Source organism: Epinephelus lanceolatus, chromosome 16, assembly GCF_041903045.1.
Source record: "Epinephelus lanceolatus isolate andai-2023 chromosome 16, ASM4190304v1, whole genome shotgun sequence".
NCBI lineage: Eukaryota > Metazoa > Chordata > Actinopteri > Perciformes > Serranidae > Epinephelus > Epinephelus lanceolatus.
This window is the reverse complement of record NC_135749.1, coordinates 14,014,390-14,042,300: the sequence shown is the minus strand read 5'-3', so window position 1 is coordinate 14,042,300 and position 27,911 is coordinate 14,014,390. Positions and strand designations below refer to the sequence as shown.

The 27,911-nt window shown below is 41.5% G+C and overlaps 1 protein-coding gene across 1 annotated transcript in view; it reads right to left on the bottom strand.

The window, feature by feature from the left end:
- vps50 (VPS50 EARP/GARPII complex subunit) overlaps positions 1-26,114 on the bottom strand; it is a 138,783-nt gene extending 112,669 nt beyond the window's left edge. Inside the window, exons 1-5 of the mRNA XM_033637672.2 lie at positions 25,974-26,114; positions 25,387-25,455; positions 15,804-15,926; positions 14,822-14,893; positions 4,368-4,421 (exon numbers count right to left, since the gene is read on the bottom strand). Coding sequence (XP_033493563.1) covers positions 4,368-4,421; positions 14,822-14,893; positions 15,804-15,926; positions 25,387-25,455; positions 25,974-26,006 — 351 coding nt within the window. The 5' untranslated portion in view covers positions 26,007-26,114. The remainder of the gene's footprint in view (positions 1-4,367; positions 4,422-14,821; positions 14,894-15,803; positions 15,927-25,386; positions 25,456-25,973) is intronic.
- Between the last annotated feature and the right edge of the window lie 1,797 nt (positions 26,115-27,911).

Sequence of the window (27,911 nt, the reverse complement as noted above, 5' to 3'; positions counted from 1 at the left end):
ACCCACTCTGCTACAACTGTAAAACTGTACTATGTCTAAACACAGCAATAGTATGAAATTCACTAAACAGTTCACAGTAAAGGTGACCAAGCTGCACAGGCATCATTCTCACAGCAAAATCCCAAACTCCTGACTTCTTCAATATCTATCAATCAAACGAACACACACACGGTCTGGCTCTCACTCTTTGCCCCTTGTTATGCCACCCACGATCAATACACAGGTAATACAGTACACAGCAGTTGTGCAAACACTCAGACCATGATGTAATATAGAAACACTCACGCATTCAGTTATGCTCACATATCCACACAGGAAGAGACCTAACAGCCTGAATACACACATTCAGCTTCAAACAGAATCACACACTCAGACAAACGCGCTGAACATGCTGAGTGCTCAGTATGTAGCCTGAGGCTCCAATTTGTTGTTATACCACAGCTCTGAGCCGTCTATCCTGTCTATTAGCTACAGTTAACCTGACAGACGGAGGGCTAAATCAGCTTGTGGAACTGTGTACCTGTAACTGTGCACAGTGGTGGACTCTGGCAACTGTTCAATTAGTTTTAAGTCAATAAAAGAGGTTAAAGAGCTGGTATGCACAACTGGGATGACCTTAAAAAGCAATGTGTGTACAGTGGATCTATATGTACTGTACACATACAAGAAAGGTGAGCCGACTCCACCATAATGAAAATATACAACAGAACTCCTACGATGTCCACAAACACAGGCGCTGGTGTGGGAAGTGAAGGTCAAAGAGGAGGAGATCTTCAGTCACAAGGGAGGTTTTATTCCAGGGTTCTTTATTCATATATTCATAAGAGGTCCTGCCCGCGACCCTTTGGGACATTGACTATGCACTGGCTCCCTGTTGCCCATTCTGCCTTTACATTCTAATGATGCTGCTGTTTGGGCCATGCCCTTATCATTTATTTGCATTAAAGTGAACGAAAAACAAAGTTAAATTACTTCTAGGGTATACAAGAGCAATGACTCACAGCTGGAGTTAAAGGAATACTTCACAAACACAAAATGACCATTTGAATATCAATTGCTCATCCTGTTACCTTTAGCTTGTGAATAAACTTTGTTGTTCTTGAATGCCTCCACGGTAAGTGAAGGCTCCAAAATCGGCGGACATTCTTGATTAACTGAAGTCACGGAGGTCCGTGTTTAACAACAACAAAATTCTGTCAAGTGCGTGCGTCTGAACTCTGCTCATGCATTCCACTGAGCAGAGTTCAAACACACGCGTTTGCCCAGGCGCACACTCATCCATGAGTGAGACTAATTATGCGGAAGTGTCTTTAATGTAAGGTTTTAGTGAAAATGCATGTGTTCGGGAAGTACTGAGCATATGACTGGATAAATAAGATTGGATTATAATGCAGAGTTGTCTGAGAGTTTTTGCTGTTAAAAAATGCAAGAAATTCAAATTCATCAAAACAATGTACCAAAGTATGAGTAACTGTAGTTATTCCTTTAACATTTTTTGTGCACATAATACATTTTTGTCTCCACATTCCCACACTGTTACTTCAAAGGTATGTGACCATACCCTCACACCTTCACACATTTTTATAACCCTCTGACCCCAATGTAATTGTCAGGTACGACCACCAAATTACTAATCTCTTTCAAAGGAGGCAACTAGGAAACACAAAGAAAGGTAACAGCAGTAACAGTAATGAATTAATGTTTCCAGTGCATGGCCGATAATTGAATTTCTGTCCAAGTCCCTTTCCTATGGTGTTGAGTGACCTCGTCAGGGCTACCTGGTGCAAATTCATCACAACATGGACTCACTGAAGGCAATCTTTCTTTCCTGAGAAGCCGAAGGGTCATGCAGTTGGCCACTCTATTCTAACCATAGACTGTATATAAAGATGGGCGGCTTGACAGCTCCCTTAAAGAGAAGCCATTACATTTTTATCGCCCCCTGCTGGCTGGCTGCAGTTTAGGTCATGAACCCCACCCCCAGCGTACATATCACATAAACTTTTCCAAAGGTTTTCTGATAAGGTTGGCTTTACTTTGTTATTTGATGCTATAAAAAGGGGTGTGACAACATGATTGACAGCTGTGATTGGCTGATACTGCAGCACCACTCCCCCAATATAGTGCATAGACTCTGGCTCCAAATGAGGTCACCAGAGCACGATGGCAGTGCCTGCATCCAGGACTTTTGGCTTCATTTTTGTACAGTGGGAGGAAGTGGAGATGCATCGTCCATCTTGATAAACACTCTATGATTCTAACCTGTTTCTTTTTACTTGGAGATTTAAGAGTTATTTTACTTAGTTAGCAGTTATTTTAAATCAGCACACTACTTGTTTTATTGATCCAGCAGGTTAAAAGAATCTCGCCTTGAACTAATGAGAAATAATGTTACATCTGTCAACTTCAGAGCACCAAATTCAAATGTACAGCACAGGTACAGTACAGCACCTGAAGAATATACAGCTTTAATTAGTAATCAACAGTTATAAATGAATCAATGAAAATGGCTCTGGCCTCCATGTAACCTCCCACAGAGGAAAGCCCAATCACACTTTCAACCCCTTCCGAGTGCATCGCTTGGGAGCAGCAACAGTGATCAGACACAGGCCCCAGCAGAAGAAAGATTAGTCACTACATAGCTATGACTCACATCAGACACTTTGCGGGCCATCATTTCAGGCGCTGAGGCATGAGTGTGTGTGTTTGCACGATTTATGTGTCCACCGATGTGTTATACACAGTGAACAAGCACTGGGGAGAAGTGGCTTTGTGCCCTGTGGCTGTGTTTCTGCAGAAGTGTGCATTTCTGTGTACATGTTTGATAAAATATCACACTGAGGAGATAAGAGGCCTTGGGAGAGAAAAAATGGTGGCGAAAATAGTCGGTGGAAAAGTGATGAAACCTCATATAAAAGGAGGCACAAAGAACAGAAGATGTTGGGTTTAGTAAAGTATCACTGCTAGGAAATAATGTGGTGAAACCCTGTCTTCCTTTTTGTGACATTAATGCAGTGAATGTAGAAACTCAAGTGCTCTCTGAACTCCAGAGGGTATTCGTAGACCAAGTGAAAGAGGGCTGAGACGGGTCAATGGAAATGCCCCCGAAATCCCTGGCAACTTCTGCTAACAAGCCCTGCAGTCATCTTGCCTCTGCAGAGTCTCATGGAGGGTCACAGAAATAATGATCAATTTGCTATTCATAGACTGACCTTCAGAAAGCTTAACAATGATCGTAATTTCACTGCAACTTCACGACACGCCAGATTTGTTAGAGCTGTCAGTCATCTGCTGTGCCTTGCTGGGATCAAAGCTTCACTGACTAAACACAAATTCTATCAAACTTCAAAAGTGATATATCTGATGGGACTGGTGAAGTTTGATTGCTTGATTAAATAAATCAAAAGACCAACTCCTCCAATTAATCCAAGACACACACACTCGTGCACAAATATACACATTTAGGCTAACACAAATATTTGATCTCCCAGTAAAACACTTTTATTTTGAAGTCCACTTGCAAAGCCACAAATCACATTCAATGTACACAGACATGTACACAATGCTGGCCTCTGCTGCTGCACCAGCGTCTGTATAGAGTTGATAACTAAGATCGTTAAACCTCCAAAAAAGGTAATTTCTCTCCCTTTCTATGTGGCAGTGGGTTCAAACTACTCTTAGCTCATGTTTTTAAAAGGGTCAAGAATGTTGCTGTCGCTGCGAGGTTCATTTCTAAACAGGATGAGATTGCATCTGTTCACTACCCTCAAATGAATCAGATGAATAAAACCAGTTACAAAAATCATTCCGACTCATCGTTATAGCCAACATGGTCTCCTACAATTTCTCGTCTCTACTGGCTCGGAACAAAAATAGACTTAATATCTTCTTACTTGATTCAAAGAAATCCTCTCTCTCTCTCGCTCTCTCTCTCTCTCACACACACACACACACACACTGGTTCATTTCAGTTCACTGCAACTTCACCAGGCGATCCAAAGAAGGGATTTCATGGACTTAGTTTAAATTCACATCCTGACTATGTTCTGAATCAAAAACCTAGATTATTGCCCCCTTTTTCTTATCCATGGATGGAGTAAGATTTCCTATTACCATGGTTACAGAAATTCTACGTTATCTCGTTGGCAGCTGACAGCTGAAACAGGAACACATCCACTGACACCCTGATACCATCAAAATAACCTGACGTCCAGTCATAACAAGTAGAAGAGATCAATAGAAAAGATGCCAATCCCAAAAAAAATAAAAAAATAAAAAAAAAGGCCAAATATAACTGACTGTTTTTTAAGATGAGCGGCCGGGCCATGGTTGTTTCATGTGGTCATGAGGTGACACTGGAAACTTACCTTGACATAAGAGGGCTGTTTCTCCAGAATGAGATCAGCGACCTTTTTAGAAACCTACAGAGAGGTAGAGAAAAAGAGAGAGAGAGAAGGGAAAAAAAGATCAGAGTTGGAACATTTTTTTTTTTTTTTTTAAAAAGTGAAAGGACATTTTGATGTTCTACCCAAATGTCACCCCACAGAAACAGTTCGGGCAGCACAATCTTGCTGTCAAGGATGGAGCCAGAATTACAATCACCGATGTCTGTATCTAAAGCGCAGTATATCCAAAGCCTTTTAAAAGAGCGTCTTCCTTTCTCTGTTTCATTTCATTCAGTGTCTCTCTCAATAGCATTACTCGTGCTTCTCTCAGAGACGTCTCTGTTCTCTCTTTTCCCATTGTTTTCTAATGTTCCCTGGTCTTTTCTTGTGCCTTCAACCAATCTGACTCACATCTGAAGTGAAACTGTGATTATCTAAAGCTAACACTGAAGGACCCTACAAACAAGGTCTTATAGATTGGAGTGGGAGCTCTGGTTAACTCTTACTGCCGACTCTCATAAAATACTTTCAGCACATTAAAGCACTGTAAGCTGTCTGTAGTCCCATACAACTATTGATATGTTGTGTCATTAGACTTTTCCTGCCTGGTAGAACTGTGTATTGTTTGGAAAAATTAAGATACCAGTACCCTGAAAGTGATAGATAAAAATACTTCAGTTGATACCTTTTTTTTTTTCTACTTCATTTGATACCTATCATGTGATTGAAATTATTCAGTTGTGTAAAATGCCATCAGGCATCACAGGCATGTAGTATAACCCTACTTTCAAATATTTTGGTTGAATCTCAGTGCGCTGAACAGCCTACTTTGGTAAATACATCGCGCTCTACTTCACCACACCACACACTGTATGGGTTGTGGCTGCTGCAGTAGTGATTGGCTGCAGGCAAAACCCAACAAATCCTCGTTACAAGACCTCGTTACAAAAAGGATCGACTGCATGTATTGTTTCACTGAAGGTTTCGAAACTAATTGGTACTCCCTCCACTTTGTAAGGCAGGTTTCTAAAATGAATTTGTAGTCTCAAAATCCAAGCTGAATTATCCCTGATGGCATCACTGTGACATCATCAGGGTTATTTTTCTTAAACTGGTGAGGTGCTGCTTCAAAACAATGTCCCCACAGTTACAGGGAGGGATATCTTGTTTTTTAAAAAGTAGGCTACATTCTCATGTATGTTCAGTAAGTGCCAATTTCTGTAACTCATGGGCCGTGTCAATTACAAAAAAAACAATTGATTTTAATATCAAAGTGAAGGGTGAATGAAGCTCAAATGTTTCAAAAATTAATACAAATACATGAGCTGGAAATCAATGTGCTGCTTGTTATGATTACAGAAGGAAAAACACTTGTCCAGTGGATGTAACCAATCATCTTTTTCCCCACTCAGTGAGTTTATTACAATAGTGAGAAGGTGTTCATATCTGCTAGTATGCAGTAGACCAGGTTAGGGGAGGGGATGACTTTACAAGATGGTCGCCGACTAGAGACCTTAACAGATAGAGACAGAGCGCAGCACGTCATACTGTAAAAACCATGTCCACCAGACGGGAAACCAATCTGTGTCGCAACATGGAACCAAGGACTGAAACACTGACAAAATGCCTTTAGCTAGCTGAAAACCTTAGATTTCAGCATGACAAAGGGATATTTTAGCACCCTTAGTCCACCAAAGAGAAAAATGTTGACAAGCTCAGTATTGTCAGTCTCAGTGTCTCTTCTATTTACCTTGCTTTTCTTGGAGAAATGATCCCACTGTGTGGCCAGAAGTGAAATACTTCGATATCTACAAGTGCTTGATTGAATCACCAGCTAAGATCATCATTAAACCAAACCAAGATCAAAACCAGGCATTATATATCTCAGTTAGCTTCAACTTCTACAGGGTGTCTGGCCAAATTAGCAAAATTCACTCAATCATTTTCTGTAACCTCTTATGAATTATTGTCCCTTCTGGTGTCTGGTTACTTTATGGCAAACGCAGCTCAACTGAAACTGTTCATGCCACAGGGTTCCAGTGTCTGCGTCTTTTACCATTCAAATGCATAAATAAGATGGTCACAGAGAAGAATATATTCAGTACTTTTCAGAAGAAGTGTAAGAAATCAGACGAGGAAATGGCGAACAAAAAAACAATGCATATTTGTGTTAAAGAAGCTCAAGACAGACATTCAACCATTAACAGAGCTGCCCTCAAAATTAGGCCATAATGCCACCTATTGGCAACCCACTGACTAGAACAAACCTTTTTAACAGGAGTGAAAGAGTCTTCTTAATACATAATGAAAACCCATGAGTAACCAAAACCTCCCACCTGAGCCACAAGGCCAAAGACATTAGCTCTCAGCTCTTCCTCACATATACAAATGGAGGCTGATTGTTCACAGACTGGGTTGCAAAGCAGTGATGGAGTGCATGCAATATTTAACAGATGGGGGTAAATGTTGCCCAAAACAAGTGACTGGCAATGAATGATCATCAACATAGACCCACAGTAAGACAATGAATGTAATTTTTCTCATTAGGGACACTGACATGCCATGAGGGAGTAAAAAATGAGGGAAGTCATGGGAGAAGACAGATGCCTTATGCAGACTACAATCCTCAGCTCAAACACATCGTCTATTAGAGTGAAAAAGCTAATGAACACAAGCATTGATAACACAGATTATACATGTTTGGACAGTTTGCTCATTAGCAGGAAGGCTGTAGATATTTGTTAGGCTTTAATAAATGTGTCTGAATAAGAACACATTTGCTACTTCTTGCAAGTGTTTACTGAGATGTATGAGGCAATTAGAGCTAAATTAGCTGGTGCTAATTAGGGTTGGTAGCAGTGAAAAGTCTAAAGCAGTGTAGCAGTGAAGGTCAGTCCTCCTGATGAAGAGAGCTGCGCACTGAGACAGCATAAACTCAACAGTGAAGGTTTCCACTGGTAACACAGAGCAATATAACCCCTATTCACTTTGAAGCTGTGTGTGTGTGTGTGTGTGTGTGTGTGTGTGTGTGTGTATCTTTTTTTCATGCAACGATGTCATCTCTCTATTTTCATTCACACATACACCCCACCTGAAACTTCCTCTGCACAGTAGGGCATCGTTTCAGCCTGACTGAAACACTAGGAGGAATTTGGCAGCCATTCAGGGTTTAGGCAAAGGTTGCATATGCGTTACTAACTTTTAAAAGAAGCTGAGCGGTGAGAGAGAATTCTTTATTGCTGCAGGAGTGATAGTCATCTCTAGCTTTCAAGTTTCATTAAAAATTGAATATGTTCACACGAGTTATCAACATCACCTCCTCTGACATCTCTGCAGCCAACATTTCTGTGAAGAGAGTCACTTTGAGGTTGATAGGAAGGCAAAATGTTGTGAAACTGCTGTTGAGTTGTACCTTCAAAGGCAGTAAGCACTTGTGAACTATTATTAGGATGTGGTTGATGTTCTAGAAATGCTACTGATAACAGTACAGTAAAGGGCTCAACAGTAAGGGCCGACAAAAACCAAGCTGATATTCGGCCGTTGGTCAATATCGGGCTGTCGCTGAGTGTCTGTTATCCTAGTTTTTGCGGTGTGTCCCACACCTTTGGTACTAGTCAGCCCTTGTTGCCTGTTTTTCAGCTGGTTTTGGCGTTTTAAATCGCCATCGGAGCCTGCTGGTGAGTGAAATCACTCTGAATGGCAGTTCAGCTCAGCACACGAGAAGAGAAACGGAAGTAAGGAAAGAAAACAAACCATTAAAGTCAAAATATGTGAGACTGAAACAAACTTGATTCATGAGGTAAGATTATTTTTTAGCCATTGAGCTCTTTAGCAGAAACTCTGTAAATTGTTTGTGTTATTGTTCACTGGCGTACAGTAAATATCATTTGTTCTTTCAACATCGGTTTGTGCTGTTAGTGTGCTAACTAGCTAACTAGCGAAGCGGCCTTCAGGTTTTCCTTTTTGAATGTCAAATTCAGACTACCGCCATCTGCTGCTATGGAGAGTTATTTCCTCTCACGCAGGCGCAGAACATACATGCTAGTTGGCCGCTAGCTGTAATTCTTGCAGTGTGTTCAAGTGCAACTTTTTGGCTAAGACACAAGCCACGTGAAAAAACGCAACAGTCAGCCTTTGCTGCCACCAATTCTTTGATGTTGGTTTGGTGTATCTGGGTTTTAATGAATGCCAGTGCCAATCATTTTTGAAAAATTGGCAACTAATTCTTGGCCTTTGGTTGCCATCAGTGGCAACCCCATTTTAACATGTAAAAAATAAGGACAACAAATGGCACAAAATGCATCCCAAAATGAATAATTTTTCAATTTTCGTTGCATTAGTGATGTTTAAGTATTGCTTTCACAGTCAGAACTAGAACCAGAAAATGCTGCACAAGTGTTTGTGCATTTACTCGCATGTATGCTATTCCTGGAATGTCATACACCAGGAATTAAGGATAGACACGTTAACTGATAACACTTAAGATTTAAGTTCTGTAAAGTATGAGATAAAACAGAAAATACAAAGATTTTTGTTTAGTTCCTGTAATAAAGCTTTTGCGTTTTCGCGTCAGCCACAATAAGTCTCATACAGGCTTGGCACATGGGGGAAGTTTCAGTTCTGCAACCTCAGCACTAGATGCCACTAAATCCTACACGCTGGACCTTTAAGCTGATGTATAACTGCATAAAAAATGCCTGGTTGCCAGTCTGGCAATTACTTTTAAGTTAGTGTTGAGACCGCCAGTAGTTCAGGTTTTGGGACAGATAAGGGTTCAGATGACAAATACAGTCAAAAACAGCCCTAAGAAGTAAAATACAAGCATGTGTGTGTTAGCATGGCAACAAGACACAGCCAAAGTGCGCCTCTGGATCGTGACATTTTTGTGTGTGCTGAAGTCTAACTGCGTGAAAAAGCCATTGGCCCTGAGACGAGCCCCTGCCACACGTGTCAAAGATGCCAATTAAGCTTGGATACAGTGGCAGAGAAACAGGGCAGCTGTTCTCTTCTCCAACACTACAGAAAGTCTGTTCTAACCTTCAGTGAATGACACAGTAAAGGGGCAGAAAAAGGAAGAGAAGGGATATTTATGCATCAACACATCAGCTCATACACACCTCCTCAGCAGGTGTGAAGAAGGAGCGGCAAACAGAGAAACAAGTTCATACAGAACATATGGTACCAGTACCGTATCTCTCCACCCCCCGCAGTACACACAAACCTACATCATGTTGCTTTACAGCATCATCATCCGTCAGGAGTAAAGCGAGTCACACAACAGCCCCATGGTGAGAATCTGAAAGCACTATTATCGCATCTTCACACACTGACGACTATGTTCCTCTGGGGGCTTGGATCTGTGTGTAGTGGAGTCAGTATGTGTCCAGTATGAATGCACAAATATAAATTACCCGCCTACAGAGAGGTCTTTCCATCAGTGGAAGCAGCTCTAGTTTGGTGAACACGAACACAATCCTCCACATGTGACTTTCCAATACAATAAAGGTCTTTGAAAAATATGTGAGGGTTTTTTTGCAGTACACTGTTAAATTAAGTCTGATTTTAAAAAAGGGAAAAATAAAAATTCAGCAGCCCCTTTAATACTGTGTTCTACTGGTGTATTTCAAATCTTCTCCTGTATCTCATTTGCGATTAAATAACATTGATTTTACTAGAATTCAAGCCTTAAAACTCTCCATATTGAACCACAACACAGCATAAAATCAATCACACCGGCTCCCAGTTATGGCAACAGTGTTGTTTTGCTAGTATATAACAAAGAATATTTTCAAGAACTTACTCTACCAAGAAAAAGTGTTGTATTTTTGACCAGGTAAGTACAAGGCAGGAGGCTCCATATTTACTGATACCAAATATCCATCTACGGTGTTCAGGGAGAAAGGGAGTGATCGATACAGTATTTGTTTAAGATATACTATGCAGGATTTTCCTAAAAAACAATAGATTCGTGTCGGTGAAGATTCTCAGTCATCCAGGTCATGGTAATCATAAGTGCTATATTGTAAGCAAATAGACTTGCTTGTGTTTCTTGAAGACATGTCACCTCTCATTGAAGAAGCTTCTTCAGTTCTAAATGACTGGTGCGGAGTCGCAGGCTTTAAACTCTGTGTGGGTGTGAACCCTTACAGAGTCGTTGAGGTAACATGTGAGCTCTTAGGGCGCATACACACCAGGATAGGCCGGGAGACTCGGTTCGACTGGGCGGGGAATGCTGAAAAATTTCACACCTTCATTTGGTTCGGTTCACTTTCACACTGCACTTTTTAAAGCGGCCCAAACTGCCTGGACAACATCACGCAGTTACAACAGCTGCTCGTTCAGGGGCGGTATTGCCCGAAACGACCACTGACCAGGAAGACAAAAAAGCATGAGGAAGAAGAAAACTCGGCTCATCGACTGGCCAGGGTTTGCTCGTTTGGTCCACACCAGAGTTTGAATGAGCGTTCACACCACTCCAAACGAACCAAACTATCCATGGTAGCAGACCAGGGTTCGTTTAAAGCGCACCAAATAGTGCCAATGTGAATGCGTCCTTAGTTTCACAGTGGTTAAAGTCACAAGGGACCATCTTGGTCCCATCTAAACCTAACAACACCCATGATGGCCAGATGGGTCGACGACTCACATGTGACCTCAACGACTGTAAGGGTTCACACCCACACAGAGTTTAAAGCTCGCGACTCCACACCAGTCATTTAGAACTGAAGAAGCTTCTTGAATGAAAGGCGAGACATCTTCAAGAAATGCAAGCAAGTCCGTTGCCTAAGATATAGCACTTATGAAAATGTATACAGAAGTAATCCTTCTCAATCATCACTGACGTGTGTGGTGAAGTATTTTTCTGTAATAACTCTGCCCTCTGCCTGTATTTTCTTCTTTTCTGTGTCTGGGATATTTATGGGCGTGTAAACCCACAGCACCCAGGTGAAGTCAGGGCTTAACAAAAAGGCAGCAACCAGGTGCCAAACCGTAAGCCGCATGCATGCAAGCGAAAAAAGACCCCACAAATGACGTGAGGCAAACCGCCAAACATGAGTGGCTTTTACCTTCATTTTTGCTGGTGAGCGTTTTTATTAACAGTACCCAACAATCCTGAATTGTAGAGCGATAAGTATTTGAGATTATTAATTATTAATTAATTAAATAAAAGATAGCCGTTTATTCAACGAAACAACAGATCCATCTCCTCACAGTTATTCTGAAAATGTCTGACTGATCAATGGGATCGAGTGAGGCTTGAAAGAAAGTGGACGAACACAAATACAATATTTTTTTTGTAAATTTTTCTTTTGTTTTGGTTTTGGGTTGTTGTTTTTTCTTTATGCATGTATATATGTAACGCTGTTGCATGTGTATACTTACTCTACGTCTATGTGATATTCTGTTGTCTCTTTCTAAACGCTCATTGTAAAAGATCTGTGGAATTTAACATGTACAACTGCAAGATGATGACTGTAATAATACCAAAAAAAGAAAATTAAGCTTGAAAAAAAAAACATTTACAAACAAATGAAAGGAGATCGGTACTGAAGTTGTTTTTTTTTTTTTACAAAAGCCTCAGGGCAGTGAGGTAGACAAACATGTAGAAGGTTTGCTCATTTAGGCTCAGGATTGCAGGTCTGTATTGACCAGCTTGCTGTGAAACATGGCTGTGGATTTTCTGCCTGACAGCACACCGGACCAATTACCATGGCTATTCCAGTGAGGTGCCTGCCGGCTCGCAGCCAGAGAAAGAGAGACAGGGAGAGGGTATGTGTCAGAGCACGTTTGTGTACTCTTGGGCTTTACTAACTTGTGGGTCTCACCACGCCACAGGCCACAAAGTCTGGAGCCTCACCTCAACTAGACAGACAGCTCTGTGGACAACTGCCAAGAACGTCAAAAGTGGGGACGTGGGGGAAGAGTGGCATGTATGAAAAAAGAAGGATAAGTGGAGGTGTGGAGGGAGAAGACGTGGCAAAGTACAAAAAAAATAAAAGTAGAGCCAAGGGAGCTATGAGAGATGAACAGGTGTGCGAAAGTACAGAAGCTTGTCAGGAAGGAGGGGAAGTGGGCAAAATCTGCACTGGACTGTGAGGATTGAGGGTGCAGAGGGGAAAAAGAGCTGCTTTCTCTACCACGTGGTTCTAAAAATAGAATTTGTTGACAGGCCAGCTCTCCGGTCTGAAACTGCAAGGAACCTGACTGACCTCAGAGTGACAGCCGCTAGGTAAATGGTCACAATCCCTGACGTCAGACCACTCTGCAATCAGAGTTCAAACTATGGCTATTTGGCTTAAAGGGCCACCCATCAACAAATAAAATCATGGTGTTTAGGGGCGTTAATGTGTCTAGCCTCAGATAGACTAAAAATGTCGCTGTGATCTGGGGTGGGACAGATAAGGACTTTGTAGGAGCCTGAGATAAACTGCTATGAGATCTTGCAGCAAATACAGAAATTCTAGGGCTTTTATCTAAATGAAAACAGGCTTTTGGGGAATTATTTTTCAGTTATATTAGTTTTTCCATGTCTGCAGTGTAAGCCAGCGGGTTAGGTTTTAAGCAGTTTTCGTTATTGTTTTTTTCTTGAAAAGCTACCAAATGGACCTTGAGGTAAGATTGTTGTCAAATGCTGTTTTCATCTCGCTGTGGGACCACACTGCTCCGAATAAAATGGCAAGAGTAACTATAAGGATCTGACATGCCACTTGTGCACATCTGGTGCTGCATCTTAAGAAACACTGCGAACAGTTCCTAATAATAACTCTCAAGCATTGTTCTCATCTATAGTGACGCAGCAGCACAAAAGGAGATGAGTCGTCCAATCCAAACAGAAATCAGCAATAACAAAATGTCTCAAATGAAAAATGGTCTAAACTCGAGTTCCACGTATTAGCTCTTTCAGCAGCCTTCAACGGTACTTCATGGTGTTGTGCACTATGGTTACGTGGACCAAACCCAACTCGTTTGGACAAGAGTTTCAGACTTTAAAATTTGATCCAAACCAAAATTACAGGTGAAACTTTCCCCGGGTCATGGTCCAGACCAGACAGTCGATCCTTGGTCTGACGAAAAGAGGTGGTCTCGGTCCGGATCAAACTGAACCACAAGTTTATAGAGTCAGTTGTTGTTGTTGTTATTATTATTATTATTATTGCTATTCATTTTAATGTGCTTATTTATTTAAATCTAATGTTATGTTGATTGTTTTTTGGCGGACGAGGATACGAGGATACAATAGGAGAGGAATGCAAACCTTAGATTGGACCTTGGCTCAGACTTAAATCAGCACGTAGAGTTCTGGCCCACAACTACATGAACGAATGATCTTTCACGCCAACACGAACAAAAAGCCCTAAAAGTGCCATGTCCAGAGACTCATCTCCGTGCCAAATGAGCACACTGTATAGAAATAAAGGCTGTGCAATACAGCTGAAAGCCAAGGAAAATGATCTGTGGCCTTAGTTACATTTGTCTTTTCATTCTGTGATCAGATGTGCCAGACTAAAATGCAGCTGTGTCCACACATGAGTCCACACTTGACACTTCAATGCGACCTGCCTGACTGGATAATGATCGAATATATTTCCATGAGGATACATTACCTGGTCCTTGTCCGCAAACATAGAATATAAAACAGGTTTTTTCTGTTTAAAAAGAGTAAACGTGGGAGGACAGCAAGTACTCAGACATCTTTTAAGTGGTTCCGTCTCCAGTACACCATGATCTCGAGCACCCAGCTGCAAGCTATGTGGTTTGTTAACATGACATAGCAGAAGTGCATATTTAACGATCTGGTGTGTGGTAAAGAGCGACACTCACTTGCTGTTAGGACAAAGCGTCAGAGGGAATTAGTTTGACCAGACATTATGACAGGAGAGGTTTGAATATGTTGGACTTCAACAATTACTGGATAACAGAAACTCTAGTGCAAGAAAGACCCTTCTTTTCTTTATATTTTGGGGTTTTTTGTACTGGTTGCAGGGCCCAGTGGTGCACAGTGGTGTCGGACAGCAGTGCTACAAGACAACAGGCCTCAGCTGTGCTCCAGACCTGGCTTTCTCTTTGCTTTTGCTTAGGAGAGGAACTCCAATGTGGCGTTAAGATGATGCGAGACCTACATTTGGTAAATTATCTGGATTGGGCCCACATACTGTCCACATATCACTGAGATCTGAACTCAAGGCGAACCAGGCCACTTCAGCATGTGGTTTGGCTGGTTGTATCCCAGTGCGAGCAAGATTGAATCTCTGAGCGTGCAGACTTGACAGTTAATATGTCCTGGCGTGATCGGATGACAAAGTGTAACCAGAGCCTATGCAGACCATGTTTTCTAAGGTCGAGAATGTTGATGATTCAAATATTAATCTACTTTGTCTTCTTCATTGTGTGTGTGTGTGTGTGTGTGTATGAGAGAGACAGAGAGAGTTACTTACTGCAGCTTGTTGTCTCTTCAGCTTATCTCTGTACTCTTCCAGCTCCTGCAGGTTCAGCTCAGGTGGTAGTTTCTATAATCACACACACAAGCACAAACACGCAACCTTATTGTTTGTAACAACTCATCCTCCTACACAGGTGAAAAAACACTCGAGACTTTTGCAAACACATCCGCAAACACAGTCTGTAAGCACTGCGTACTTCTATACAGCTGCATGCTGCTTCCAAATGTGTCTACTTCTCAGCGTGGTAAGAGTCCAGCCTAGGTGTGTGTCAGACAGAAATATTCAAATAAAGGCCACAGCAGAGTTTTTATCTATCTTGAGTGAGCTCATCTAGACTCCTGAGCATCTTTAAAATATCTCGCTGGGCAAAGATTGAGATGGTTTCACTGCGGACAGCGGTGGCTCTTTCTACGTTCAAAGCAAACAAAAAGAATTTGCTCAATAAATAGACTTTGCCAGATCATAAGTAAGATTAGTCAAGAAGGTAGAGGGCATTGTTTAGTAAACAGCAAACAAACTCTGCTAAGGAAAGAAGATATTGCAAATCCATGGCCCAAAGGATGATAGGTAATTACTTTCCCCTTGACTGAAAGTCTCATTTCAGATGGCGTAGCAATACCAAGATAAATCTAATGAGATTTCACACCCTTCCTCTGTTGAGCGGATGCAATCCATCAATCCCAACGTCAACGGTACGCATGCGGCTCAGCAGAAGTGTACAAAACAGCAGCTCAGGTGAGAAAGAGCTTTAACTCTGCCAGTCAGACAAGGTTCAAGGGGCAGGGAACTATATTTATTCACATCAGAAATGCAATATTGCTGTTATCAGAACTACTGAAATGTGGTGGGTTTGATGGAATTATTATTTTACGGAGGAGGGCGTGGGAACTTGGGAGTGAGTCTCTTGACATCATTTTACAAGCGAGTGGCGCCCATCCAGTCGATAATTCGCACATTCATACAGAGAGTCTCTGACCTCCAGTTCGTGCTGAACCATGTCGAAGGAGTCGTTAGAGAAGTAGACCTCCTCGATGCTGTCGATGATCTCCTGCTCCGCCTGGGGGTCTATGGGCTGCTCCCTCAGCTCCCGCAACTCCTCCTGGAAGAGAAGGAGACAGTGACAAAGAGAGGGAATTAAAATGTGTCCTTGAAGTAGGCACTTAATAAAGTTCCAGGCACACTGGGACACAAACAGAAAAGGCTCCAAAACAGAGGATTACATCATTTCCTAAGTAATGAAAACAACAAACAAAGCCTCGAATATAAATACCAAGAAAAACCACATCAAAACAGAGAAAGAGAGAAATGGGGTAATAATGGGAAAAAAGAGGACAGGTGCCAAAGGGAAAGAACAATAAAGGGAATGGAGATAGAATTAGAGGAACAAGAAGTACCAGGAAGTTAAAGGACACGGGCAAGGGTGAAGGACAAAGTGAAGAGAGAGCAGAATAAAAATGAGACAGAGAACAAGAGGCGAGGAGAGGGAGAGAGAGGGTGTGTGTAGTGGGCATCAAAGTGCAGAAGAAAAACGTTAATCGCAGAGTTTGGGAGAAGATTGCAGCTTGTTTCGTCGGACAGCTGTCATGGGGGACGGCAGGGAGCCTTGAGACGAGAGACGAGAAGAAAGGAATGACTGGAAAAACACACGATGGGGATTCCCCTTCAGAGCATCTCTGAGAAACATCAGAGCTTTATTGATTAGCATGCCATGCATACGTTGAGGCGTTACTGCAGTGAGGGTTTTAGATGAAGGGTTTTAAACCTGCACTGCCAATGAGCCCAGATATAATCAAGGGTTAATAACAAAAGTGGTAGGATGACTTTATTAGCAAGTGAAGGAGAACAACACTGTTTGGTTGGTGCATATCCATTTCAATGTTTTTATGCGTATTTTCAATTTGCGCATAAAAACACCTGAGTGGCAACGACAAAACTTGCAAATAATTTTTGTTACGTTTGGTAGGGCTGTACCGAATAGTTTAAAGCTTAATTCATAACACTGATATTCAAATTCAAAGTTAACATTTGAAAACTGTGCATCGTTTTTCTTTCATGTCTATTCATTTTGTTTAAAGCCCGGTATTTCTGCACAGTTGCAGTTAAGCATTGGGCTACACTAACATTATATATCATACGATTTGTTGAATTATACTCATGTGGTTCAATATTTTCCAATAAACCCTGAGCATTTTAACATCCAAAAGTCAAAATTAATTAAAACAAACATAAAAGGATGTCATCACATTTTATTTATCAAAACATTCTGCTTCAATGCATTTTTGTTGCCATTTAGCTGTTACACATCCCTTGTTTTCCTTAGTTGCTCCCTCTTCTTCTGCAGTAGTATAATGGCATTTGACTGGAGGATTAGCACCATCCACTGCTTATCTCCATGAGAAAACTCCCAGTATTCATTTAACAGTAGTGGATAGAATAGCGAATACATTTGCATTTCCTTTTGCCCGTCCTTGTCTGAAAATTTGTGCTACATTTGGATGGAAACCCAGTTATTAATGACACCAAAAAATGATAACTCAGAGGTGTCCAAATCGCAATTTGCTGCTCATTAAAGAGTCCACGGCCATGTTAAAAGCATGCTGACATCCTCACAAATATCCTGACCAAATACTTAAATATTAATACTGTGACTATATTGTAGGGTTGACTATTGGTGCTTTTACAAAATATTTACACAATGAGATTTTTGAACAAAACAGTCAAATCACTTGAATGTAATGCAGCCTTTAAAAGCAGGATAAGACAACATAATATTAGGATATCCAAGTTCCAGGTTGATATTTAATACCACAATATCAATATATTGCCCAGCCACAAATGTGAACCTCATAGTGGTGCTAGGGCCTAAAGGAAAATACGGACTCATCCTCTGGGGAATATGAATATTTGTACCCAATTTCATGGAAATCCATCCAACAGTTGCTGAGATATTGCAGTCTCTGTAGAACCAACTGCCTACCAATGCCGTTCCTAGACTCAAGCCGCTAGCATGGATGAACATACAGCTAAATATTACATTGCATCCCAATATTGCATCCCAAATAAAAGGAACAGGTGGATTCACTTTATGCCCTGAGTGGCCATCTTTTATATAAGGTTATGCTGATTCTGACAACTTCCTTGTGTGGGATCAATACAGTGAGGCATCAGCACATTAAAGCACAATAGCACTAAAAATAGACTGTAGGCTGAACTAAGATGGATGTAGAATCATGGGATAATTGCGATCTATACACCCCCACACACACGTTCATACCCTCTCAAATGAAAATATAGAATTCTCTATCAAAGATCTGCACATATCATCTCATATAGTCTTCGTGAGATAGCAGATGCTGATCAGGAAAACCCTGTTACACACCTGCCTAACCACAACTATTTTCCCATCTACTATCAGCAAGCAGCGTGCAGCAGGCAATGAAGCATGCTGCCCATGTAACTGAATCTGCTTCTGTGGGCGAGTGTGTCCCACTGAGTGACATTTATATGAGAACGCTGCTGTGAGTAATTTTTATGTTCGCAGTAGACTAACATTTAATTCAATTACACAAACAGAATCCCTTTTATATACCATATATAAAATTTTACACAAGGCAATTGGGAGGGTGGTAATTAAAAATTGAAATGCGTGCATGTGTCCATGCCTGTGTGCGTGTATGTGTATGTGTGTGCAACCTTCAGGCAAGTGTGTGTGCTGCCGTGGTTGAATCAGGTGAGGGAGTGAGCAAAGGCCCCCGGGGGGAAATGTGTGGGTGAGTGTGTGAGATTGGGAAGGAGGGGTAGAGGTAGGAGATCACGCTCTGCCATCAAAAGGGTGGGTGGGAAATCAGCTCAAATGAGAAGGAAAGAGAAAACAGGGAAGGGCGGAGGGATGAGGTGGATGACTCATTGGCAGCCAAAGTTGGAGCGAGAAGAAAAAGAGAGAGAAATGAGGGAAACAAAAGACAACCATGTGAAGCCACTCCGGTGTGGTTAGAGCAATTCACCTCCCCCGTGTCACTATCGTTCTCGTCCCCCTCTCCCAGTGTCCCACCTGCGGTGACATGTGGAACATCTTTAAGTGAATGACTCCTTAACAGGCCACCTCAGGTTAAATAATTTCCTTCCCTTCCTGCCACTGCGTGGGCGCAAAACAAACCAGGCACCCCTGTGCCTCACATGTGAAACCCAACATCAGCCGCTGTGAGGCTTTGATCAAATTTTACTTTGAAGGATGAGGGACAAACACAACACACCACCCTGCACAACCCCCCCTGCAAAATTAGAAATCTATTTGCATCCAAAGTGTGGGACGTTTAACAAGCGATATCAAAGAATCAAAGTGGATACTCGTCCCTAATGCTGATTGAACGTGGAAAATCATGCGCGGAACAAAAAGGTGCTCAACAACACGGGGCCGTGATGAAACAGACGCCTGAATAAACAAAAAAGAGGTGCATGGAAAATCCAGCGAGACATCAGGGGAGAAAGACGGCAGGGTGAGGATACTGAGAGGAGGGCCAATTATTTCCACTATGGAATCATTCATTAGGCGAACAAATCAAAACGTCCTCACTGTAATCAGCATTGAATATTTATGCAAACTCAACTGGGTGTATATCCTCATCTGCTTCTAAACAAGGGTGTGACACAGCTGTCCTCTGGGACATTAGGACACAATCACGACCAACTTCAATATCCAGGCTGCCTCGCCGCTGTCGGCTGCCGGGTTAACAAGTAATACTCTTCATTTTTGTCACTTGAAAGCAAGTGATTATTTTTCCTTAACAGTCATTCTCCGCTCTCTATCTCTGTGCCAGAGGAAAGGCCTGTCTCTCTATGATGTCATGCAGTTGTTTTGTTACATGACTGCACAGGCAGGCCCTTTGAAGCCTAATTAGACCAAAGCTCATCTCAAAAACAAACCTGATTGGGTGGCTTAACACCAGAACACGTGAAGTGTCAGAGTGAGCTGTGTTCCTCCTGGAGACAGCCTGTGTGAACTAATGACAGGGTATCAAACATGCCCCCCTCACATCTTCAGAAAATACATACTGCACATGGGAGGCACTCAGCCAATCATATTCATTCTAAAATTTCAGGAAGTACTACCATATATAGCAGGTGATGCACTCAGCCTGTGTAAATGAACGCTTTTCATGTGAGCACTGAATTGCAGTAAAAGAGAACTGTGTAATGAGTAAACTGAGGCTGACCCCTGCTGGAGGGAAATGGTAACTGCACGTATCTCAAGCAATAACAGTAGGGGTGTAGAGGAACTACTGTTCGCCTCAAGGAAACTGAAGCCTCCAGGAAAATCTACTGTTAAACAAAAGAGTTTTCAGCATCACACAGAAATTAGCTTGTTCCAGAGTTTCACTATAACCTGTATTACACATTTAGGGCTGCAGCAAACTAAGTGTTGTTTAAAGTTGTATAAATAGATGATAAAATGTCAGAAATTAGTGGGGGAAATGTCCCTCACCATTCCAAGGCTAAAGACGTGACATCTTCAAATTACATACTTCCAAAACCTGAGGACAGCCATTTGAAAATAATGCAGACAAAGAAGAGATTTTTTTGTGGCTGCATTTCTGCATCAGCTCGGAAACAGTTGATTTCCTGCGCTTCAGTTTACATCAGTGGTTCTCACACTGTGGGGCAGATCCATCTAGGGGGGGTTAAGAGCCACTGAAGGTGGGGTGTGGATAACCATGGGAAAAATATGGAGTAATACAAAGCTGAATTAATCTCTCTCTGTCTCCGTCTGTCTTTATGTGTCATTATGTCATATGGATAACTGTAAATTTATTATGTCGATCTGCTCTGTACGAGATCTACTGCACGTCTGTCCGTTCTGGAGGAGGGATCCCTCCTCAGTTGCTCTTCCTGAGGTTTCTACCATTTGTTTTCCTCATTAAAGGTTTTTTTTGGGGGGGAGTTTTTCCTTATCTACTGCGAGGGTCCAAAGGACAGAGGGATGTCGCATGCTGCAAAGCCCTCCGAGGCAAACTGTGATTTGTGATATTGGGCTTTATTAATAAAACTGAATTGAATTGAATATGATTTATGTAGGGAAAATGCTATGATGCTGACCTTAATTTCACTAAAATTCTACAGAGATCCTTTTATTAGATGCTTCCCCAATTATTGTTGATGGCTGCTAAAAAAAATAGTGATAAAAATAGTGTGTGAGATTGACAACCCCTGGTTTAAGTTAGTATAACATATATTTTATATCTAGATAGCCTTGGTGATTCAAGCTTTTCCACACAATGCCAGATTGTAAAGATGGAGACCATCAAAGGCTCCACAGGAGTTAAGGAGCTTTTAAGTGAAACAGCGCAACACAACACCTGCAAAGCAAATCCTTAAAACGGACTCGCAGAGGGACAGCAGCTTGGAACAAAAAGGATCGGAAAGAGGGAAAAAGGGTACCCCACAAAGCAGCTTAATACCATCTCAGGAACCAAGAGAGACAAACAAAAAGAAACATCAAAGTGATCAAAAAGAGCTTGGAGCCATTTGGACTAATTCAAATAAATGAGGTTGTGATCTATTTAAAGGTTTTGGTGCAAACATGATACAAATTACTTCCTTTCCACAGCAGAAGACATCGGTTTTATCATAATCTTTGAGATTATATCAAACTGAAATCTCAACTAAGGTCAAACTTTTATTAAATTTAGGTCCTTGGCTCATTGTCCAGATTTACATGTAAATTCGTAGAGGGCATCAGGTGCGCAGCAGCAGGTTAAAGGGGGGGATCAGATTTTCTTTGAGAGAATGGTTTCCCCTGATATTAAAACTGCTGCTGGAGCCAAGACTCTGACCTCTGTGTGTCTGCACATACAACCAACCTGACATCTGTAACAGGAGCAGAATCAAATGCTATTAAAAATACAACTAAAAGTAGACAATGACATGTCAAAGTTTTGACAGACTAAACTACTTCAACTGTGGAACAGTGGAACTGAGCAGAAGTTCATGAAAAGATCAGTCGCCAGTTTGCCAGTTCGCCACTTCCTGTAAATGACTACAGCAAACCAGGGCTGTGTCCAGCCTCACAAAAACTGTTGCAAAACCATTATCTGAAGGGAAACGGTGGTGCGTTAAGCATCCTGTCGTGTTACAGAGGTGCACTGCCTTTTAATATGGCAGGGTTTCATTTAAGTCAATTCAAAGGGGCTTTATTGGCGAGGGGAACATATGTTACATTACCAAAGCAAGTATGAAATAAAAACAACAAAAAGGAAAGATCTGGTGTAGATGCGTACTGCTGCTAAAAGGATGACACCTCTGACACATCCATCAAATGAGAGAAAATGTATCTCAAAGCCGCATGTTGTTCAAACTGGGAACCGTAGCAAACTGGTGCACACCGTTTTGAGACTGAACGTGCCTCAGGTGAGTGGAAATGATTCATCGATTAAATGATTAGCCTATAATCAAGTCATCTTTTACATAATTTCTCAAGCAAAAATGTCATAAATCTGCTCGTGACAGTAAACTGAAAATGTACAGGTTTTGGACTGTTTGACATTTGAACTTGATACATCGGCATGTCAGTGTGTATGTGACGGGTGCTTTGGATAAAAGCGCTACATAAATGCATCCCATTTGCCTTCCCACACATAAATCTCCAATTATAGGCTCACTGGCATATGTTTATGTTTTCCCTGCGCATCACATAAACACCATCAACCCTGCAAGTCATGTCAAAATAATGACTTGGCAGCATCATTTGTCAATCATCCCCCGCATCACTCCTCCCCCCCTGCAGCGAGCCAGATGTTGCTGTCAGCTCCTGGAGGATGATAAATGATGCGAGGCATTGCTAAAATAGCTGGAAGCACACAACTGGCACTAAGCACTAAGTATCACATTATATACAATAATAATAATAATGATGCACTAAGTCAAGCAGTCAGTTATTCTCCAGGTGTAATCAGAGCCAGGGTGAAAGCAGAGGGGAGTGTTTCATGAAAGATTTGTTTCTTTTCCCGCTGGCTTGTGGGATTGGTATCAGGCGATGTCGCCAAACTGGATAAACACCCTGGTTTTAGGCGAAGTAAAGAAGAATACTCCTGTACAACTACTTAGTATACCTGTTATGTTTGGCTGATGCACTATGAGGCAGCATAGCAGACAGAAAGCTGGGAGGGGCTTAGTTTGGATGTGAGGATAAATATGAACCTCAGCTTACCTCTTTACATTCAAGATGAATTAAGTCACCTGTGTGTACTGCAAACACCTGCCTTTTGTGTGTGGAACCAAAACACAGGGTTTATTATTTGATGATATTATGCGCTGACTTTATTTACTTTGCTGCAGGGCCTTTCAGCTCTCAGGAAAATGAAATAGGACCCACACAGGCTTTGTATACACCGAAACCCACGGTCCTCTTTGATTAAAGGTGAATAATCCACTCACTCTCCACTGTGAGGGCACACTGCGTGACATTGTTTCGGAGAGTGAGACCGAGGTGCTTATCTTATCTGAGCTTGATCTGTGTCACTGGATGGTTTTCCTGCAGTAACAGATTTGTAACAACAGAAGTGTGTATTGTATACACCAAAATAATGCAATGAACCCACATTATTAGATCATTAAATATCATCTTCGTAACAAAAATAATAAGAAATCATTGTTGTGTACAAGCCAACCAAAGGGGACAGCCTGTGCTCTGCCTTTTTATTTTCTCATGACAGCAAGACTTTTGAAACAAACAACAGATTGAGAGATATTTGTCAAAACTCTCTCAGCTTCAAGTTTCACAACTCTCATAGATGAGGTGGCAGAAAAGCACTTCCTTTTACTCTCATATTTTGCCTCGCCTTTCAAGCTGCTACTCAAACGGTACATCAGCAAAGCACACGACGAAGACCAAACTACAACAACATTTAAAACAACCGTTAAAAGCCAAGTCTTTAGAATGAGAGAAATGAAACGCCTGGTTGATTCAAGCTGACATCACCGTGCACTGCAAATTGAATTGGTCACCTTCCAAATAGTATGCTGCCACTTTAACAGAAGGTCATCACTACAAGGCAAAGTCAAAGCCAGCAACTAGCAGTGCATTGAGGTGTAAGCGAGTAAGTGACTATATATTATATAAAGCCACTCTGCAGCTTCGCTCAGTCTGCTCTTGGCAGACTGAAATTGAACAAGTGGGTAATGATGAATGCTTCCTGTGACTGAGCGTGACTGATTGCAAATGCCGCCATGCCATGATGCTAATAAAGCAGACCATATTTCACACTCCTCAGGTTGAGATTGATGTGAAGTATGTCCTTAAGTGATATAAATGGGAGCCATTGGTCTCTTTACATTACAGTCCAGAAAACCCAGTAGGTGTGATGTAACTCATTTACAGGAAGCAGTTCAAAGTGTAATACAGTGACACATAAATTATACAGTAAGACTGGTTCAAATCTAATCTTGTCGTGTCACTTGTATCGACATAGCTGTTTCTGAGTTTGATTGGCTTTTGTAAACAAGATGAAAAAAATGGTTGCTCAAAATAATTACTTCACGCTAGGGCTGCACGATATGAGAGAAAAATCATGATGCGATTATTTTGACAGATATTCCAACTGCAGTATGAGTCATGATTTGATTGGGAATGGTCATTTTTGCACTGAATTTTCACTGATTTTTTTTTGTGCTGGTGTTGTAACAAACAAGCATGTTCCCTTATGTCTGAAATAGGGCTGCAATTAACGATTATTTTCATTGTCGACTAATCTGTCGATTATTTCTTCGATTAGTCGACTAATCATTTTATCGAAAAGTGTGTTGAAATGTTGAAAAATGTCAGTCTGTCTCTCCCAAACCCCAAAATTATGTCATCTAATGTCTTGTTTCGTACACACGCCAAAGGGTTTTAGTTCACCGTCATGGGAGAGTGTGTAAAGCTGCCAATATTTGAACGTAAGAAGCTGCAATAAGAGTATTTTGGGGTACTTTTATAATACTTTTCTATGAAACATGACTCAAACCGATTAGTCGACTATTAAAATAGTCACCAATTATTTTAATAGTCGATTAGTCATTGATTAGTCTACTAATCGTTGCAGCCCTAGTCTGAAATATGATTTGTAGGCCGTGGCATATCTGTTAGCGTAGTTAGTAGCAGTATCTATAGTTATAATGGCTGTGACAGGTTTTACCTTTTAAACATTTGCAGACCCTGCAATTTGGATATTGCACTTAGCCATATTGCAATTTCAGTAATATTTTGATTAATTGTGCAGCCCTACTTCATACACTACACAAGCACAGTACATAAAGCAACAGTTTAAAGGCATATTTATACAAGTGGAGCATTTTCTTCTCTCACAGTTGTCGACAAAACTCTTACAGTATAAGTAATAAGTAGTTACAGTATAAGTATACAACTAGTCAGACCTTACTGCACAATGAAAACAGTTAAATAGGACAGGTAACAATCCGTTATTACCTACTTTTATTACAGAAATGTTGATTTTATAGGAGCCCAAATGTGTCAATCCTAACAACACAACTGAGAGTTACAGCTTCAGCCTTGTCATGAAGTTTACCTTGCTCGGGATCCTCAGGTTCTCCACAGGACTGAGGTCTGCCATGCTTTCTTGGGGGCTTTTCAGGCCCTGTCAAAATAAGAGTCACTGTTAGACTTTAAAATCCCCCAAAAGTCAACTGATAGTACAGCTGTAACCTGCTCCCGCTGTCACACAGCTTGCTATTCATCAGCACTCTGCTGCTTACAGTAAAAAGTGGAACTGATGGGCAGATTTGTGAAAGCGATATGCTCTGTTGTGTAGTGGTGAACCAATGAATGTAACATTAGTGCTGCAGTGCAAGCTGAGAACTTCCCTGACCGCCCAGTTTCCACTGTTGTAACTTAGTGTTGTGTTTGTCTACTGTTAAACTCCCACCGGTATTACTAGCAATGCCGGTGTATTCTCTTTACGTGGGGTGAATAGTTAATAACTGGGACGCAGTGGTTCAAAAAGCGGCCGTTATCCGTCCTGAATGTGGCCGTTAATGAGCCACACGACGAGCTGTCAAATTAGCCACTTAGCTTAGCTAGCTGTCATGCTAGCTACCTGCAGCTGTCACAGACAAACCGCCGGCAGCTCGCTGTCTGTGGACCTGCTTCGCTCACCTGCCGGGCCATAAGAGACTTGATCTTCTGCATCGTAAATCCGACTCGTGTCAGTGTAAAAATAAATGAGTAAAGTCACAGTTTTGTTTTGTTGTCAACGATGCGCCTCCATCACTACGAGAGGGAAGCCATAGTTGAGCGTCACGTGACTGGTACAGGCAGGAACCGGAAAATTCCAAAGCATCCCGGGAAATGTAGTTTTTATTACGCTTATTCAAAATATTTGCATTAAATTCAAAGTATATGTTGTTCTGCATAAAAAAAAATCCTAAACTGTATTTAAAAGCAGTGTAAGCCAATAATTTAATGATGCTTGTATTGCTGCCTTACACCACTGGATGGTAGTAATTTAACATCATAGGATAGAAACAGAATATTAGACAGCAATGTTTATTTTGCCTCACTGAAAAAATATTACCTCTGTGTTTTATTAGTCACCTATAGGTGTCAGGTGAGACATTTGGACATGGCACAAGGAAAAGAACAAGTGTGTACAATAAAATAATGGCTGTGGGTACTGGATTGGTGCATGCTGGGACCCTGACACACTGTCACATAGAGCAGATCGCATCAGCAACACCTGTGCATGTCAAAATGTCTGCTGGGGAAAAAACTGACTTATTACTGAGCTGGCCGACAGGGGCCCTAAGTGTCATCGCCCCCCTGGCCTTCACACAAAAAGACAGCAAGGAGACACAAACTGACTAGGAAATAGCACAAAAAGACCACCAACAGATGGAAAGGAACTGCAAAGGGACACAAAAACAAAAAATACATAAAGGGGAGAGAAAAAACACACACAAAATAACACAAAAGTACCACAAAGAGACACAAAACAACCATAAAGAGACAGAAAAAGACCAAAAAGGAATGAAACTGCCTCATAAAGACAACATGACTACAAAGAGATGCAAAACCACTACCAAAAAAAGGCAAAACCACCACAAAGTCTGTCTCTTGCTCCTCTGTAGGAAAGGTGGTGGGTCCTTCTGCATGTCTGTGCCCAGGGGCCCATTATCTCATAATCCACCCATGTGTGAAAAGCACCTTGTTTCAAAGGTTGTACTGTTACCAGGATTTTTCCCACTACATAGCTGTACATAAAGCCAGTAGTGGAATATAACCAAGTTGATTCAGCTGATTACAATCCCGAAGGACAATTTTAAAACATATATGATCATTATGTAAAATATGAGACATGGTTATAGACCAAACTTCCCAAAAGTATATAAATTAGTGAGAATGCGCTTCTCTCTAATATCATTTTTATGTGTGGCTGCATTATTTTGCCAAAAATATCTCCACATTTTGTGATCATGTCATCGTGTCATGACATCCATGACTCGGTGCCATGTAGCTCCATCTCTGCCAAGTAATTAGACCTGGCTCTGCCTTGTAAACTGTTCCAAATAATTACAAAAACGGTACATGCAGACCCATTCAGCCTGTTCTGTAATTGTCCCCTCAGGTGTTATTTCGAGCAGCACTTGGTTAAAAGCAGGCAGCATGCAGCAGACAGCAGGCACTGTGAGCTCTAGTTCCTGGTTAATGATGCCTCAGGCTATTTCCCAGTCAAATGAAGGTGAGGTCGCTCTCCTTAGGTGAATTTACTCCACTGTTGTTTGTTAGGCAGTCATCCACAGTACGGAGCCTCCCTTAAAGTATACACTGAGACGGAACAGATGGCAACCCCTACCCGGAGATGCCACGGCAAAGACACTGAACACTCAGTTGGTCAGTTCATCAGCTATAATTAGAGCTAGATTCAATAAACTGCATGTTGTTATGCAGGGGAGCATCACGATAAGCAGCCCTTATGACTCAGAATGAGTTTCTGATCTTGGCCATTTATTATCCAGAGAACAAGCTCAAACACACTGGTGGAACAATTTGTCATGTTGGCATATATGTTGTTAAATAATAATTCCACCCTCGTGT